General features: G+C 36.8%; 2 protein-coding genes across 2 annotated transcripts; both read left to right on the forward strand.

Moving 5' to 3' along the window:
* Positions 1 to 690: 690 nt before the first annotated feature.
* Positions 691 to 3618, forward strand: LOC147411697 (uncharacterized). Its single transcript, XM_086451313.1, has 4 exons — positions 691 to 847; positions 986 to 1058; positions 2050 to 2242; positions 3236 to 3618. The coding sequence occupies exons 2-4, from the start codon at positions 999 to 1001 to the stop codon at positions 3364 to 3366; spliced, it is 384 nt and encodes a 127-aa protein (XP_086307439.1). The 5' UTR covers positions 691 to 847; positions 986 to 998; the 3' UTR covers positions 3367 to 3618.
* A 1484-nt stretch (positions 3619 to 5102) lies between these two features.
* On the forward strand, positions 5103 to 15132 carry LOC147411698 (Nucleoporin, Nup133/Nup155-like protein). The gene is given in 9 exon segments (XM_086451308.1): positions 5103 to 5850; positions 7135 to 7256; positions 7338 to 9176; positions 9348 to 10063; positions 12118 to 12270; positions 13260 to 13593; positions 14334 to 14401; positions 14504 to 15017; positions 15020 to 15132. Coding segments are annotated over 9 exon segments (3975 nt in total). The 5' UTR covers positions 5103 to 5656; the 3' UTR covers positions 15055 to 15132.
* Positions 15133 to 16353: the final 1221 nt, after the last annotated feature.

Here is a 16353-nt window from a genome sequence, read left to right on the forward strand (position 1 = left end):
CCGTAGTCGCCTGAGGGGAGATAGGCTTTACTCGTAGGAAGGAGAGGGTTTCGGCAGAACTTCTGTCGACGATTTAGGGTGAACGATGAGGGTTTATAAATCGAAAAAAACAGAGATTGTTTTGTTGAACTGACTGGGAGTGGTCGGAGAGGTCGTCGTCGTAGTTGCAGTCGCCTGAGGGAGGAGAGGATTTCGGCTGAACTTCCGTCAAGGTTTCAAGCTTGAACGACAAGGGTTTCAAGCTTGAACAACTGATCTGTTTTGACGAACAGAATCGGGATATGTGAGGTCATATATATTTTTCATGGGGGTAATTTTGGAAACACGCCCTATTAATTAACGGAGAAATTTGCTCTCCGCAAAAACGAATTTGAGAAGCACTATTCTCGGTACTTCTCGCAGAGTACCAATTTTACTTTTTGGGAGAAATTTTTTTGAAGTACTATTTGTCCAAATGATTCAATAAGTGCTTCTGGCTCCAACATGGAGCCAGAAGCACTTTAAGAAGTCAATCCAACAGGCCCTTTAGATCTATATCGTGAGAAGAGCAGATGTACAATTTCGAGTCTGTTGCGTGGGGGTATCGATTAAGTATGCCACGTAGGTAAATCTGATTATCACGATTCATTTCTGAAAAGTGGAACTGTAGTTATCGATCCGGTGCTCTAACACTACGGCTCATTTTAGCATAACCCCCCGTTGGTAAAAAAATCAAGAGTCTTGAGTCAGAGAGATAGAGAGGCAAAAAGCGAAGCCAAAACTGTCGTCTTTCACTTGTCTCTACGAAGAACCGAAGAATCTCTCAGAAATGTAGAAAATCACCACCAAATTCACACGTTGTTGTATGGTAAATCCACATGTGATTCTTCGAATATTTATTCTTTTACTATTTTTTTTCTTCTTCATTTTTTCAGTAATTTTGGGTTAAATTTTGATCGATTTTAATTTCTTAAGAGGTACCTTTTGATGCCATTTTTTTTTTCAGGTTTCCGAGAGAGATGAACAGTAACAGAGGACGAAAAACGGAGCCTCTGGACTTCTTCATCTGGACGGTTGAGGTATAAAGATTCAATTTTCCTTTTGTTAGTTAATAATTGGATCGTTCAGATCGTTTGATTTGTTCTGTAATTTAGTGATCGCTGTTTAATTGTGTAACTTCGAATACGAAGAACACGGGAATTTTGATCTGTGAGATTTTTTTTTTCATTTTGTTAAGGGAGATCTATAGTTATCGATTTCTAGGTAACATAAATTTTATGTAAATTATTATTGAAATATAATGTAATTTGTTTCTGATTGCTTAACATTCAGCTAAATAAAGCATATCTGATCTTACTGTTTTCTCGAAATTTTTTCCCCTTTATTTGATTTCTACTCATCAATTGCGTAACACTTTGAATTGGGTAACATCTTTATCTCAACTATCTTCATCTTTATGGATGATTGAATCCATTGTTGTTGTAGGGTATCTGTCGTGAATCATTCTTTACTAGAGTCTCATCCGTATAGATTTCCATACTCAAGTTTTCTTTTTTATTTTAGAACCCTTAGTTTCTGAGGTAACCTCCCGTTGTTATAATTTTGAATTACATCTCTTGTTTCATCAAACATTACAACATCATCTACAAATAACTTATACCTTGGACTTATCCTTGAATATGAGTAAATAATCTATCCATAATCTCTGCAAAAAGATGCGAATATTCATGGCCGATCTTTTCAGAAAACTCACGTATGTAGAAACTCACTTATGGCACCACTAAATATTCTCTATTTTTGTGTGATAACTACTAATTGTTCTCAAACTAATTATCACTTGATGGGATTCCTTATTTTGATTACCCACCAAATTAACTATTTGAGAATTTGATTGTATGCTTTTTTTCTAAATCAATAAGACCATATGAAGATCCTCCATCTTTCCCAAAATTCCTCTATTAAATACCGATTTTTCATTGAAGATTCTCTCGGGCTTCATGCCAATTGGCATTTAGAATGAAAGAAAAAACTATGGTTTAACTAATGGAATCCTGTATGCATGCTTCTCAGGATGTTGGGTTGTGGTTGGAGGAGATAAATCTTGGTAGCTACCGCCAAATTTTCGAAGATAATGGTGTCAATGGAGAGTACTTGGAAAGCTTGTCTATGTTCACTACTGAACAGATTCTCCGGTTTATTAGGCAATGCCACATGAAATGGGGAGATTTTATTACACTCTGCAAGGAACTCAGGCGCATAAAAGGTTTTCTCTCTCCCTCTCTTAGTTGTTTTTTTGAAAAGCAAGGTGTTTAATCACCCTCAATTTACGAGAAAAAAAATGTTCATGAGAGAATTTCTGATTAAATGTGGGTAATCATCCTTCAACCTGACAAATTTTGAGATACAGGACACACCATCTTTCTTTTCTTGATTTCTTGTCGTAGTAGTCAGGTATCTCATTATTCAATGCTGGGTCATGAAACAATTGTCGGGTTGGTGGGTTGCATTTTTTTTTTGTATGGGTAAGGTGGACTTACCCATGACCTTAAAGTTGCATTTCAATATATAAATTGACTGTTCTATGGGTCCAGTCTGATTTAATTTGTTTTAGCTTCACATAAAATCATTTTTCTCCTAAGAAAAGTTCATGACATACATTTGAATGGAATTCAAAGTGGCACAAGGCCAGGGAATGCTCTTTGCAGTTTATGTTATTTGAGTTTTAGAACACCCGTGTATCTCTGCACAGGGTTGATCTTTAGACTACAAGGTGGTTTTGGGTGCTCCAGTTGTACAACGGAGGTATCTTTGTCATCTTGGATTGGTTGAGAAATGTTGCTTGAGGCATGCTTCATGCTTTGGAGAACAATAGACATTTTCTCAAATTTTTGTCACCATTGGACTTGAATTGTAAGATATTCTGGTAAAGGACACCTAGAGTACTTGACAGGTAGTTCTCAATGACAAATGTCATTCATCAATGTTGTACATTTTATATACATACATTGCAGTCCGGCTGGATCCATTATCCACATTATCTAAGCCTTGTACCAAATATTTGGGTTTGGTTGAATGAATTCTATTCCCCTACTCAATTCTATCTCAAGTCATGTCCTCTGTTGGTTCCAGCGTCTTTACATCTTCCGTCGCTGTGTCATTCATGTTGTTTTTTGTCTTCCTCTCACTCTTTTAGAACCTTAGATTTGCACATTCCTTCTAACTAGTGGCACCCATTAACACTTAGTTTTATCTGCAGTGGCTTGCCTAAAGGGGGAACAAGAAGTTCGCCGGCCATGGTGGGCTCCAGCTTGCCTCTCAATAGTCTATGTTAAGGCGGCGAAGTGCAATAGACACTCCCGAGTTGTTTCCTTGAAGCTGGAGGCATGATGCCATCTTTGTTTGTATGTATTTTATTTTTATTTTTATATTTTTTATCAGAGAAAAGAGGACTTTTTATCTTCTGAAAATCTGGCTTGGTGTCGCCGTTAGTTTTTGCTCAGAGAATAAGCCTCCCTTCTGTATTGTAAGCTTTTATTTTAATCTGCATCTGTTGGTTTAGGAGTTTTTCTCTTTTGCACTAATCCATGTTTTCAAAAAGAAGAATTCAATGAATGATTGTAGCAAATCCAGTACCATGCCTGTCTTGGTTTTTTTTGCAGCGGAACTTGCTTACTTCAATTGAGACTCGACACATTGAAGCAGATGAACCCATACGAAAGATGGCAGTTACATGCATACTGCGGCCACTCTTATGGTTTGATCTACTTATAAAATATGAAAATTAACAAAAATAACCACACCATATCTCCAAGCCCCCTCATTACAGGGATTTATCCTGGTTTATTTTGTATGTGTGTTTGTGGGGTATTGCATGTAACCGGGGGATTTGGGCTAGATATGGTGCTTTAAGAGCCCAGTTGCCTCACCACTGTTAGTTGTGCCTGCTGGTCTGGACCTCCCCTCCACTTCATGAGAAAAAAAGGGTAATGACAGAGGGATTTCTTTCTAAAAAGCCCCTAAGTTTTGGGTGGTTTCTTAGTAAAACTTTTTTCCTTCTTAATGGTTCCTCATTATTGGCGAACTCACCACTTTTTAGTTTTTACTGTCGAGTTTGACTTTTTTTTTTTTATATTGTTGAATTCGATAATTTAAAAAAAAAATGTCGAACTCGACAATAAAATGTAGTGAACTTGACGATTGTAAAATCCACCTATTTTTGTTTTTCAAGTTTTTCTGACTAAAATACATGGAAAAATCGACTAACAACTTGAGATAACAACTTTTCTAGATGTTTTCAAACTAAAAGAATCACCCTTGATCAATTTTCATTAAAAAACAAAGAAAAAATCATAACTTTTATATGTTCGTCTTCAAAAAGCTTGAAAAATCTTCGAAAATGATTTCTTTTTTTCCTTCTTAAATCCTTACCAATCGAATGACGTCTCCGAAACTTGATTGGGATGTTGAAAATCCAAATTCTTCAAACAATAATGGTGAGATTGAATGGTTAGGGCATTCAAATCATGAGATATGATATGAATGGGTTTTAGGGACTGATTAGAAAAGAAAATCTTACTAAATGGATTATTAAGAGAAATCCTGAAACTTGGAGACTAATTAGAAAGAAATCCCTCTGCATGTAATTATCCCAATCAGGTACTTGGGGGGGGGGGGGGGGTAGCTTGGGCAATTAATCCATCTTCATGCTCTCTCCTCTCAACTAATTCGTTTTTTGTTTTTTTTTTTTCAATTAAATCAACATCCTCTTTTTCCATCCTTTTTTGGTTTCCCCTAATGTCTCAATCACTTACTTGTAAGATGCTATATGTAATTAATTTTAAAAGGTCAAATTCATCGGCATAACAGATTTTTCGATTAAAAGCCAACTATACAATTGAGAATTCTATTTTTGCAGTAAAAGATAGAAACACATTTTGTATGGAATCACTTTTATATAAGATTGTTGTTGCGACATTGATTGTTTGGTGTGAATGTCAAAATAAAAAAAAATAAAAAAAAAATCCTTTTTTCAAGAAGCTATTGGGTGTTTGCTAATGTCAATTAAGAAAATGGATTGTAGATGTGTGCGCGTGTGAGGGTAGTGGGTATTAACTGCTGTCGGATAAATCAAAATATTTTACTCTAAAGATTGAAGATGATGGATTTTCCAGAAAAATTCAAGGATTTTTTCACAAGTGAAATTTCATCACTTTTAAAATGCATGAACAGTATCACATATTCACCAAATCCCATAAGAGTAGATCTGAATTACCTAAAATGTTGGAATTTTTTTGTCCAAGAGTTCTTATTATGAAAGATTTTTACATTAGAAAGTTTGGCTATCGTATCAAACATAGGTAACATTTTTTTTTTTTTTGAGTCCATGGCCCACTCGATAGTTTTCTCTATGGACGGTCCAGATTAACCAGACTACTTTTGAGTCCCAGAGTTTCTCACTAAATCAACTCTCTCAATTCAAATTCTCCCACTCCCAACAAAGTCTCTCCACTAGCATTTCCACAGCTTCTAAAGCTCAAAAAGCTTTCATACAAACAAACACACAGAGAGCGCGAAAAAGCTTTAAACCCTAATTGTCTCTTCTTTCTTCTCTACATTTGATGATCACAGTAACCCTAAAACCCTCAACCCTTAACCTCTCTCCTGTTGTATCTCAGTCATGTTCTCTCCTGCAACCAGGAAATCCCAATTCAGTTCCCAGAAAGATCGAAATCTAGGGCACGCAGTTCAGGATTCGCCTGCGACTCCGATTGCAGAGAATCAAAGATCTTCGTCTCACGGACCTTCTATCCCGAATAGACCGAGCACAGGCACACCGGCTCCTTGGGTTTCTCGGTTATCTGTTCTTGCAAGGTAAACGAAATGTAATTTTGAAATTTGATTATCTTTTGTAGAGCTTTAATGGTTTAATATTTAAAGTCCTTAATCTTTGTTATGTTGATTGATTCATGAGTTTTATATGATTAAGTGAAGTTAGTATAGCGTAGTCTGAATTAGGTTTGGAAAAATTCATGGAATTGCTGTTGATTTTTCGAATTAATGGAGTAGGTTTCTTTACTTGATGTAGGATCAAGGTTTAGTAATTTGAGCTGAGAGTTTGGGAATTATGTATAATTGGTGGGGTTGGGGAAGGATTTAGTTGAGTTTGATGGAGGGCAATTGAGATCACAGTGGTCCACTGAGACCTTATCGCACTGTGTAAATATTTAAAAGTCTATTTAACATGTTTGTCATCACGTATCTTATTTACCACTAATGAATTTTTTTATATATATGATACATAGTTTCTGTAGAAAGGAGAAAATATATTTCGTGAAAATGGAAATATGCGAGTAATGGTTCCATTTAGTCTCTGTTGAAATCGAAATACTTTGGTATATTTCGCGAAAATATATTGAAATTTAATACCCTAATACCTCTTATTTCTTGTTGTTGGTTAAAACCCGCTAGAGCAACTTCTGATCATTGATTTTTGCTAATAAAACCTTTAATCTAGATGACGATATTCCTTACTAAGTCCAAATACTTATTATTATGGTCTTTATTTTGATGTGTCAATGCTATGCTGGTTCTCTCCACTTTTATTTTGTTTTCCTTCGTCTTTTTTTTTTTTTCCTTCAAGTGCTCCATAATGATCCTCGTCCAATAGTGAAGATTTATTTGGACGTCGTATCTGTTGTGCAGAAGCACCCAAATACTCCATGAATCAGACGATGAACACACAAAGAAATCTATGCAAAATAGAAGAAAGAACACCAATCACACACAAGACAAGATTTTACGTGGTTTGGAAAAATTGCCTGCGTCCACGGGCGGTGATTAAGTTTTCTTATTGATGAGGTCACAAAAACAATACAATTTTAGGGTTTTCCAGTAACAAATATATATATATATATATATACATAGCATCCCAGGGCTTCCAACATTTTTTCTAAAATTGAAAATACCCTCAGAAGTTGTACGGACACTAAAAAACGACGGGGGCCCGTTGGCCCCCAAACCCCTGGCACTCTGCGACGAACCCGAATCCTGCATACCTTCAAAAAAGTAACCTGAGATTAGGGTCATAAACGAAAATATCAAGTTAGCGAGTATTTCTAATCCAGTGATTAACTATCATCTTCTCTTTGTGTTCAGAATATCACCATCGAAGAAAATCGAAAAAGGGACTGATGCTGATCCTATTCAGCCTGTATATGTTGGAGAGTTCCCAGAAGAAGTTCGTGATGCACAAGCCAGTTTTTTTCAGAAGAGTGTTGGTTAGTACAGTTGGTCCCCCATCATTCATGGACTCAACCTTTCCCAGCCTCTTTAAAGACTAATATTATTTCCTATGTCAGGTGACGCTGGGATCTCTGGTGGAATGGATAAGGGAACATCAATGTCTTGGATTGTATGTGGAAACCGGATTTTTGTTTGGAGTTATTTATCACCCGCAACTTCAAAAAAATGTGTCGTACTTGAATTTCCTTCATCTGTTTCAGAAAAAGGAGATAACATTTGGATGGTCTGTGTCGTCAATTGGAACAATACTAGTGGGATCATGGATAACATGGCAAAACAGTGCAATTCGGTTGGGGTAGTAATGTGTAACCAGAAATCTCAAGCTATCATATATTGGCCAGATATATACTCTGCAGGTGGGGCTGCCCCTGTTGTGAATCTTGCATCTTTTGATGGGTCTGAGGGGACTTCTTCACCAAGTGATGGAAAATTTATATCAAACAATCAGCGACAACGTAGCAGGCTTGGATCTAGTTATTTGGTTGAACCTTGTTGTTTTAGTTCATTGATTGCTTCTGCAATTCCTGGTACCCGGCGTGGTGTTTGTGTTGCCCTAACATGTGGTTCCAATGGTGAGCTGTGGCAGTTTCAATGCAGTCCCTCCAGTATTTTCCGGAAAAAAGTTTCTCAAGACTTCAACATTTTATCCAATCAAGGTAGTGATGGTGGTCACCCTATAGTAGGAAAGGGGTATCCTAGATCACTAATCTGGCGTTCTCGGCTCCTTACGACAGAGGAATCTAACCGTCAGTTCTTTCTGTTGACTGATCATGAGATACAGTGTTTTAAGATTAGCTTTGATTCTGATCTGAATGTCTCAAAGCTATGGTCCCATGAAATTATCGGGACTGATAGTGATTTGGGTATTAAGAAGGATTTGGCTGGTCAGAAGCGAATTTGGCCTTTGGATATGCAGGTAGATGAGCGTGGGAAAGAATTAACCATTCTCGTTGCTACCTTTTGTAAGGATCGAGTGAGCGGTTCAAGCTACACACAGTACTCACTTCTTTCAATGCAATATAAACCTGAGCTAAATATTTCTTTTGACAATATCGAGCCAATTCGTGAACGGGTTTTGGAGAAAAAAGCTCCTATTCAAGTGATAATTCCAAAAGCAAGAGTGGAAGATGAGGAGTTTTTGTTTTCCATGAGACTTCGTGTAGGGGGCAAGCCTTCTGGATCAGCAATCATACTTTCTGGAGATGGTACTGCAACAGTCTCCACTTATTGCAGAAACTCCACACGGCTCTATCAATTTGATTTACCTTGGGATGCAGGAAAAGTCCTTGATGCTTCCGTTCTCCCCTCTACCGAGGATTGTGAAGAAGGTGCGTGGGTTGTACTGACGGAGAAAGCGGGAGTGTGGGCTATACCGGAGAAGGCAGTTCTACTTGGTGGGGTTGAACCACCTGAGCGAAGCTTGTCACGTAAAGGAAGCTCGAATGAAGGAGCCGCTGAAGAAGAAAGACGGAACCTGACATTTGGAGGCAGTGTTGTTCCTAGAAGGGCTAGTTCTGAAGCGTGGGATGCTGGGGATAGACAAAGGGCAGTGTTAACTGGGATCGCACGCCGAACTGCTCAGGATGAAGAATCAGAAGCTTTACTTGGTCGGCTCTTTCATGATTTTCTTTTGTCAGGGCAGGTTGATAATAGCACACTTGAAAAGCTTAGAAACTCTGGGGCCTTTGAAAAGGATAATGAAACTAATGTTTTTGCTCGCACAAGCAAATCAATTGTTGACACTCTAGCTAAACATTGGACCACAACTCGAGGAGCTGAAGTTGTGGCGATGGCTGTTGTGTCATCCCAACTTTTGGATAAACAGCAGAAACATCAAAGGTTTCTTCAATTTCTTGCTTTATCCAAATGCCATGAGGAACTTTGTTCTAGACAGAGTATGGATCTATTACTCTTCTACGTTCTGCCACTTGTCAATTACATTTTTGATCATATCTGCAACTGTCGAGTGATCGGCTACTCTCAGTAGTGTGTTTTGTGCAGTGTTTTTGTCTTCAAATTGTTGTAATTCATCATTTGAGCATAAAGTATTTAATTTTCATTTGCAGGACATTCTTTGCTAACTATCATGGAACATGGTGAAAAACTTGCGGGGATGATCCAGTTGAGGGAACTACAAAATATACTTAGCCAGAACAACTGGAAACAGAGTCGCATTGCTTATTCTGATTCGCCAAATGAAATGGCGGGTTCTCTTTGGGACCTGATACAATTTGTTGGAGAGAAGGCCCGTCGAAAGACTGTACTTCTGATGGATAGGGATAATGCTGAAGTATTTTATAGCAAAGTTTCTGATCTTGAAGAAGTATTTTACTGCTTATCCCATCAGCTACAATATATAATTGGTGGAGAGAGGCCATTTATTGTCCAAATTGAGCGAGTTTGTGAACTCTCAAATGCATGCACAACTTTAATTCGTGCTGCCATGCAATATAGAAATGATCACCACACTTGGTATCCAATGCCCGAGGGCCTAATGCCTTGGTATTGTCAACCTGTTGTCCGTAATGGGCTGTGGTGTGTTGCCTCTTTCATGCTTCAACTTTTAAAAGAGACTACTGGTTTGAAAGCAAAGACGAATTTATATCCTCATCTAGAAGGGCTGACTGATGTTTTACTAGAGGCATATACTGGTGCTGTCACAGCAAAAATTGAACGTGGAGAAGAACACAAAGGCCTGCGTGATGAGTACTGCACAAGAAGAGATGCGCTCTTGAATTCCTTGTATCAAGAAGTTAAAAGTTTTGTAGAAGATAGACACCAGGTCAATCTTTTATTAACCTTCTCATGTTGTGATTCTGGTGCCATCTTATTAACTCATTGTCCATGTGGTTTTATGGTTAATTTTTATGATCATTTTGATAAGCTCATTTAACTTCCAGGCAACCTCTTTGCTTTGATTATCAGTTATGAAAAACTATTCCTAGTAACATAATGTAAAGCTTGTAGTGTATACAATATATCTTTATATATATTTATATATTTATCTGGCAGGGTGTCCCTACGCCATTTGGAAGTGGGACTAATCCCTGTGGATACACCCTGCCACCACAAAACATGTTATTCTTATAAACTGCACAATATGAATTGACAAAAGTTATTCCGCTGGGGTTCCATAATTTGCATGACAGACCAGATAACCTTCAGATCAGTTTGGGCCAAGTCAATCTGTCTTATAGTTAAATTCCCCCCCTCCCCCCAAAGTATCATCCTTGCTATGCAAAATCTTTTTAATATTGGATTACATTGTTTGTGAAATCATGGCCGTTCATTTTTCCCCATATTTGGGATAATGCATGATATGCTACATATCATTGATGCTTTCTCGAGAGAGTCAGGAATTAATTGTAGCAACATTTGTCGATAAAAATAAATTATTTTAGTTGGGTGTAGGCAGAAGCTTGAAGACATTTCTCGGTGGAAATAAAAATTCACTTGTATGATATGAATAACAGTGAGTAACATACACCATTTTACAAGGGATTATTTTTGGGTTTACAAGGGACTATTTTTGGAAACAAATTAGACACCAAGCTGGCATAAAAAGGCTATTTATACCCATATTTAAAGAATTTATGATCAATGACTAGAAGTAAATTGTTGGAAAAAAAATATTCCCATTCTTCAACGTGGCAATTGTGAGGATGGTGGCTTCCTACAAACCTTTCTCTGAGACTCATGTTCACCTACAAATACTGCTACCCCACTCACTACTCTACTTGCCTTCCAAAATAAACAGTATGACAGAAGACATGCTACCTGCACTGGTTCAAGTAGTTGTAAGAAGATATCCTAGGATTGGAAGGGTTTAGCTTCATCGTCATCTATGCCTTATCCAAAATTTGGGGTGGGGTTGGCAACATGAATCCTATGTTGTTGTTCTAGTCCATCTTGATCCATATTTTCAATCAAAGTGCATATTCATAACTTAACAATTGCCTCCATCAATGTCATGTTTGGCCTTCCTCTCTCTCGTTTGAGCCTTTGACTTGCACCAAAGTACTCATTCTAATTGGTGTTCCACACGTCCTTCTTGGTCTATGTTTTACATGCCCAAACCAACTTAATCAGCTTTCATATATATTGTCTATGATTGGGGATATTTCTAATTCCTCAGAAGTACTAATTTATGATTGTCTTTTTTAGTCTTAACTGTCATTCATTTCAACTCCTATACTACTATTCTTATTCTTTGATCATGTTACTTCTTGACTGGCTAACATCCAAATCCATAAGGCACGGCCAATGTTATTGTTATCTTGGTGCCTCTATCATATGCTCTCTCCATGTACACTGAAACCATGTTTAGATTTTTTTTTTAAGCTTCTCCATTCATTTTATAGCAAGTGAATCTATGTTTGAAAAACTTTAGTTCATGTTAAAGTATAATAAAGAAAAAAAAGGTATTTAGATAAGCTAGTCCACATCAATTGGAATGATTATTTGAATAAATTTTATTCGATTGAAAAGGTGTCATCATGTGTCCAACACATGATTATGACTCAGATGTCTACAACAAAAAGTTATTGGAAAATGGAGTGTCCTTATTACTTAGATGCTTAATTATTAAGTGGCAACTAGAAAGTACTCATTAAAAGAAGGAAAAAAATCAACTATGAAGTTCATTCTCATATAGCATTAGATGTTTATCTCCATTTTTATCAGTATATAAATAAAAGCAGAGTGGGAACCATCCTTTCACAATAGATTTTAATTAATTAAAAACTGATGGGAGTTCTAATTTCATCTCTGAAATAAAGCAAGAATCTCACTTTCTTCACTATTTTTAATATCAGCTTAAACTTTTAATGTTTGCAGCATCCAATCGAAGGTACTGAAGAGCCAAAAGTAGCCATCCTCAAAGAGTTTTCTTCTCATTTGTTATCCATCGCTAGGCGGCATGAAGGGTACCAAACTCTCTGGAATATATGTTGTGACCTCAATGATACCGCCCTCCTGCAAAATTTGATGGTATGAATACTGTTCCTGATATCATTGATGTGCATTTCACGTTTTTCTTCTCTTGTCTAATGCTTTCTGTACATGCACTTATGTGTACTCTCTGTCTCACTGGGGACTAATATATTAGTGGTTGTGCAGATTAACACTGTTAGAATTCTTTTAAATGATGTTTCTATAAACTTGGAAGATCCAAGCATTTCAGATATTTTGATTTTATTGATACCTCTCGGTCTCTTGTTGTTCAGTTTATTTTCAGAATGACATAACATGACTTTTTGATTCTTTGTTGTGTGTTAGGGTTTTCCATCGGATATCTGAAGTGTAATAGATGTGGCTTAAGTTGGTCAATTGAAGAGAGAGATCTCTTGACCGAGACTATAAGAGATGAACTAGGACAGCTGTGAAACAAACCCTAAATGTCTCATTATGGTCACCTCAAGGGCGTCTCTGCTGAGTCATTGTGGATGAAACTGACTTTGAACTTTGAACCATGGTCATGAGTCATAAGTCATAAGATCCACTCACCTACACACCATAGATGAAATACTCTTGAGGTTTTATTAGTTAATACAGAGTACCCTTACAGTTTAGTGAGATTGTTATCAATACAAAACATGGTATTTTGGTTTACTGCCCTCAAATTAGGCAAATTTAACATGCCTCCCTAGATTCAAATAATTTAGTTCTACTTCCCCTTGACAATTGAATTCAATGAAATCTAACAGAGGTTTTCAAAACTAACCCTTCGTGTGAGTTAGTTCTCATCATATTGTTTTTTCTGAATGTCTGGATACAAATTTTGTTGTATCCTTTTCCCTGGAATTTGGTCATTAGCCACAATTGAAGGAAACATCATCTTCTCACCATGCCTAGTGAATCATTCTATTGACTATGTTCATACATTGCTGTTGCTCCAGTTCTCCCCTTGTTTTTTCTTCCCAACCCTAGGCAATGCTTTTGTTTCTAATCAGCATTTTGGAAATGACTTTGTGGTGCAGCATGAAAGCATGGGTCCCAAAGGAGGGTTTAGTTACTATGTCTTTAAACAATTGTATGAGAATCGCCAGTTTGCTAAGCTTTTAAGGTTTGGGGAAGAGTTCCAAGAAGAGTTGGCTATTTTTCTAAAGCAGCATAAAGATCTATTGTGGCTTCATGAGATATTTTTGAATTGTTTCTCCTCTGCCTCGGAAACTCTCCATGCATTAGCTCTCGCTCAGGATGATTGCTCTGCTTCTCTATCTGAAGAAGGTTCAGATCCTGAGAACGTGAAATGGGTATCTTTGGCTGATCGAAAGCGCTTACTAAATCTCTCCAAGATAGCTGTAATGGCAGGTTTATTGCTTTCCTTACTGTTTATTGCTTTACATCAATTTTCTCCCAAAATCCTATCTTGTTCTTAAGGTTTGAAGTTCAAGGAGTAAGAAATCTCAAGGTTAAAGATGTGGGTAAATATTTTCTCTAGAGGTTGCATGTGATGGATTTGGGTAGTAAAATCCAGGGTTTTTGGCTAGAGTTTGAAGACGAGGACATCCAGGTCATTTAGATTTGTCTTTTAGAGAAGACCACAGTCATGGGGTATGCATTAGTTTGAGATCTCATGGGGATATCTCAAATATTCATCAGCGGTGAAGGGTGCCTTGTTTCCTTAGAAATGGTTTCTGACTTGTCCTCTCTTTTTGATTTATGATTTGGTTTCATTATGTTTCTGTTCATCTCAAAATGTTTCAGCCAAAACATTCTAAGATGAATATACCTAAATATTTCGAGACAAACTGGCACAAACCGAAACACTTATCAAAACTTTGATTCAGGAATGTTTCTTTCCAGAATATTTAAAAATAAAAGTATGTAACTTTGAACTCATCTACTCAATGCGTTCCGAACATATGTGTCAGTAAAAGGTGCCTTCTGTTTTGTCTTAAGAGATCGGCAGCTAAGCTCTTTCGTTCTTCCTCTTTCCATTTGTATTACTTAATCGGTATTCAGGTGGGTTAGTCACTTTTATGCATCTTATCTAACTATTTCATATCTTATCGTTCTTCCTACTAAATTTAACATTAAATTACTAGCAGGTAGAGATGATGAGTTCCAGATGAAGGCTAAGCGCATAGAGGCTGACTTGAAGATTCTGCAGTTGCAGGTGAGCTCCAATTACTTGGTGTTGATTTGTAGTCTCGCTGAAATCTCTGAACTTTGAATCTTCCTCTCATTTTCAAACGAGATATGGTTGTGTTTCTTGCAGGAAGAAATTATTAAACTCCTTTCTGATAATATCAAGGAGAAACAAGACATCGGTCAGCGACTGCTCCCTCCAGGAGAATTGATTGAACTTTGCCTAAATGGTAATACCCCAGAACTCTCCTTACTGGCTTTTGATTTGTTTGCTTGGACAAGTTCGTCCTTCCGAAAGTCCAACAGAAGCCTTTTAGAGGAATGTTGGAAGAATGCTGCCGATCAGGATGATTGGGGAAGACTCTATCAAGCATCTATAGCCGAAGGATGGAGTGATGAAGAGACCTTGCGGGTTTTGAGAGAAACTGTGCTCTTCAAGGCTTCAAACAGGAGTTATGGACCTGAAGCAGAGACATATGAGGGTGGGTTCGACGAGGTGCTTTCACTGAGGCAAGAAAACATGGAAACATCGAATCTGAAAGATCCGGGGTCAAGTATAGAAGCAATCTTGATGCAGCACAAAAGTTTCCCTGATGCGGGTAAGCTGATGGTAACTGCAATTGTGTTGGGTAAGCTGGGAGCAGAAAAATAGCAGAAGAGGGTTCTACTCCTATGGAGTAATGCCGTGGACATCCCTTGTTTTCAGTTCGGCCAATCTTGTACCATTACTATAGTTTTCAAATTATGGTAATTTTCGTCTCTCTCTCTCTCTCTCACACACACACACACGTCTGTGGCATTTAAAAATTTGAGTTCCCATGTATAGATTGTTGGGACGTATCTTGGAGATTTTTGTGTTCTAGATGTTAGGGCTGTCAATGGATCGGATCAGACCTGAAAACTGATCCGTTCCGATCTGATAACTTCGTGTCTGGATTGATGTTTTGAATTCCTATAAGGTTTCAATCCGATATCTTATTAGATCGGATCCGGATCGACCATGCCTTGATCCGATAATATGTTAGAAGGCATATAAACTATATTATATATTTATTGAGATGCACAAAGTTTATTTAGATTTTGTATATAAAATTGGATTTGGCCTGATTTGGACCCAACTGTTAATGGAACGAATTTGGATCTTAATATTGATTTTCAATAAAACCTGATCCCATACTTATTGGATCAGTCCCGGATTCGATCCTTATGGGATTGGTACCAAATCAACTCGGACCTCATCCATTGACAGCACTACTAGATATATGATCAAATTTCAGAAGAATAATTCATGAAAAAACACAAGATCATATGGAAATCCAATGGTTGGGATTTATCCTTGAGATAAATATCCTCAAAGATATGTAAATATTCATTATAACTAATCAAACGTGATATTTAATTTTTTTTTTTTTAAAGTTTGAAGAGACACTCCATTCCTATTGGATTACGTGGCATATATATATATATATATTTTCTCTTCCTCTCACTAACGTTGAAACAACCTCAAATGCAACTATTAAATAATTATTAATAAAAATAATATAATTATTTTTTAGCTATGATAAGAAAAAAATTGATTCTTTATAACTAATCACACTTATTCCAACCTTCTATCTAACTTCTAAGTATATTTAGTATTTCTTAAAACTATTTTTCTTATTATTTAAAACTATTTATTTTATAGTAATTAGAGAGAATTTGTCTTTATTAAAAAAATTAATAAATTAATTTATTTATTGCATGCGTTTCTATTGCTAAGTATGACTTATGTGTTTGATATGTATATGTTCTTAAGCATACACAAAACAGTATCAAACTAAATATGGTCATATATCAAATAAATCACTAATGCATTTTAATTGTAATATTATAGTATGAATATACATACACCAGAAGTTTAAATTTCTTGATTATAATTGGAAATGAGTTCATTTTGCCTTGAAGTGACATCACAGAGATATGTGGCTTTGGGATTAGAAA

The sequence above is a fragment of the Akebia trifoliata genome, chromosome 1 (assembly GCF_017979445.1).
Source record: "Akebia trifoliata isolate Shusen 1 chromosome 1, ASM1797944v1, whole genome shotgun sequence".
NCBI classification, from domain to species: Eukaryota; Viridiplantae; Streptophyta; class Magnoliopsida; order Ranunculales; family Lardizabalaceae; genus Akebia; species Akebia trifoliata.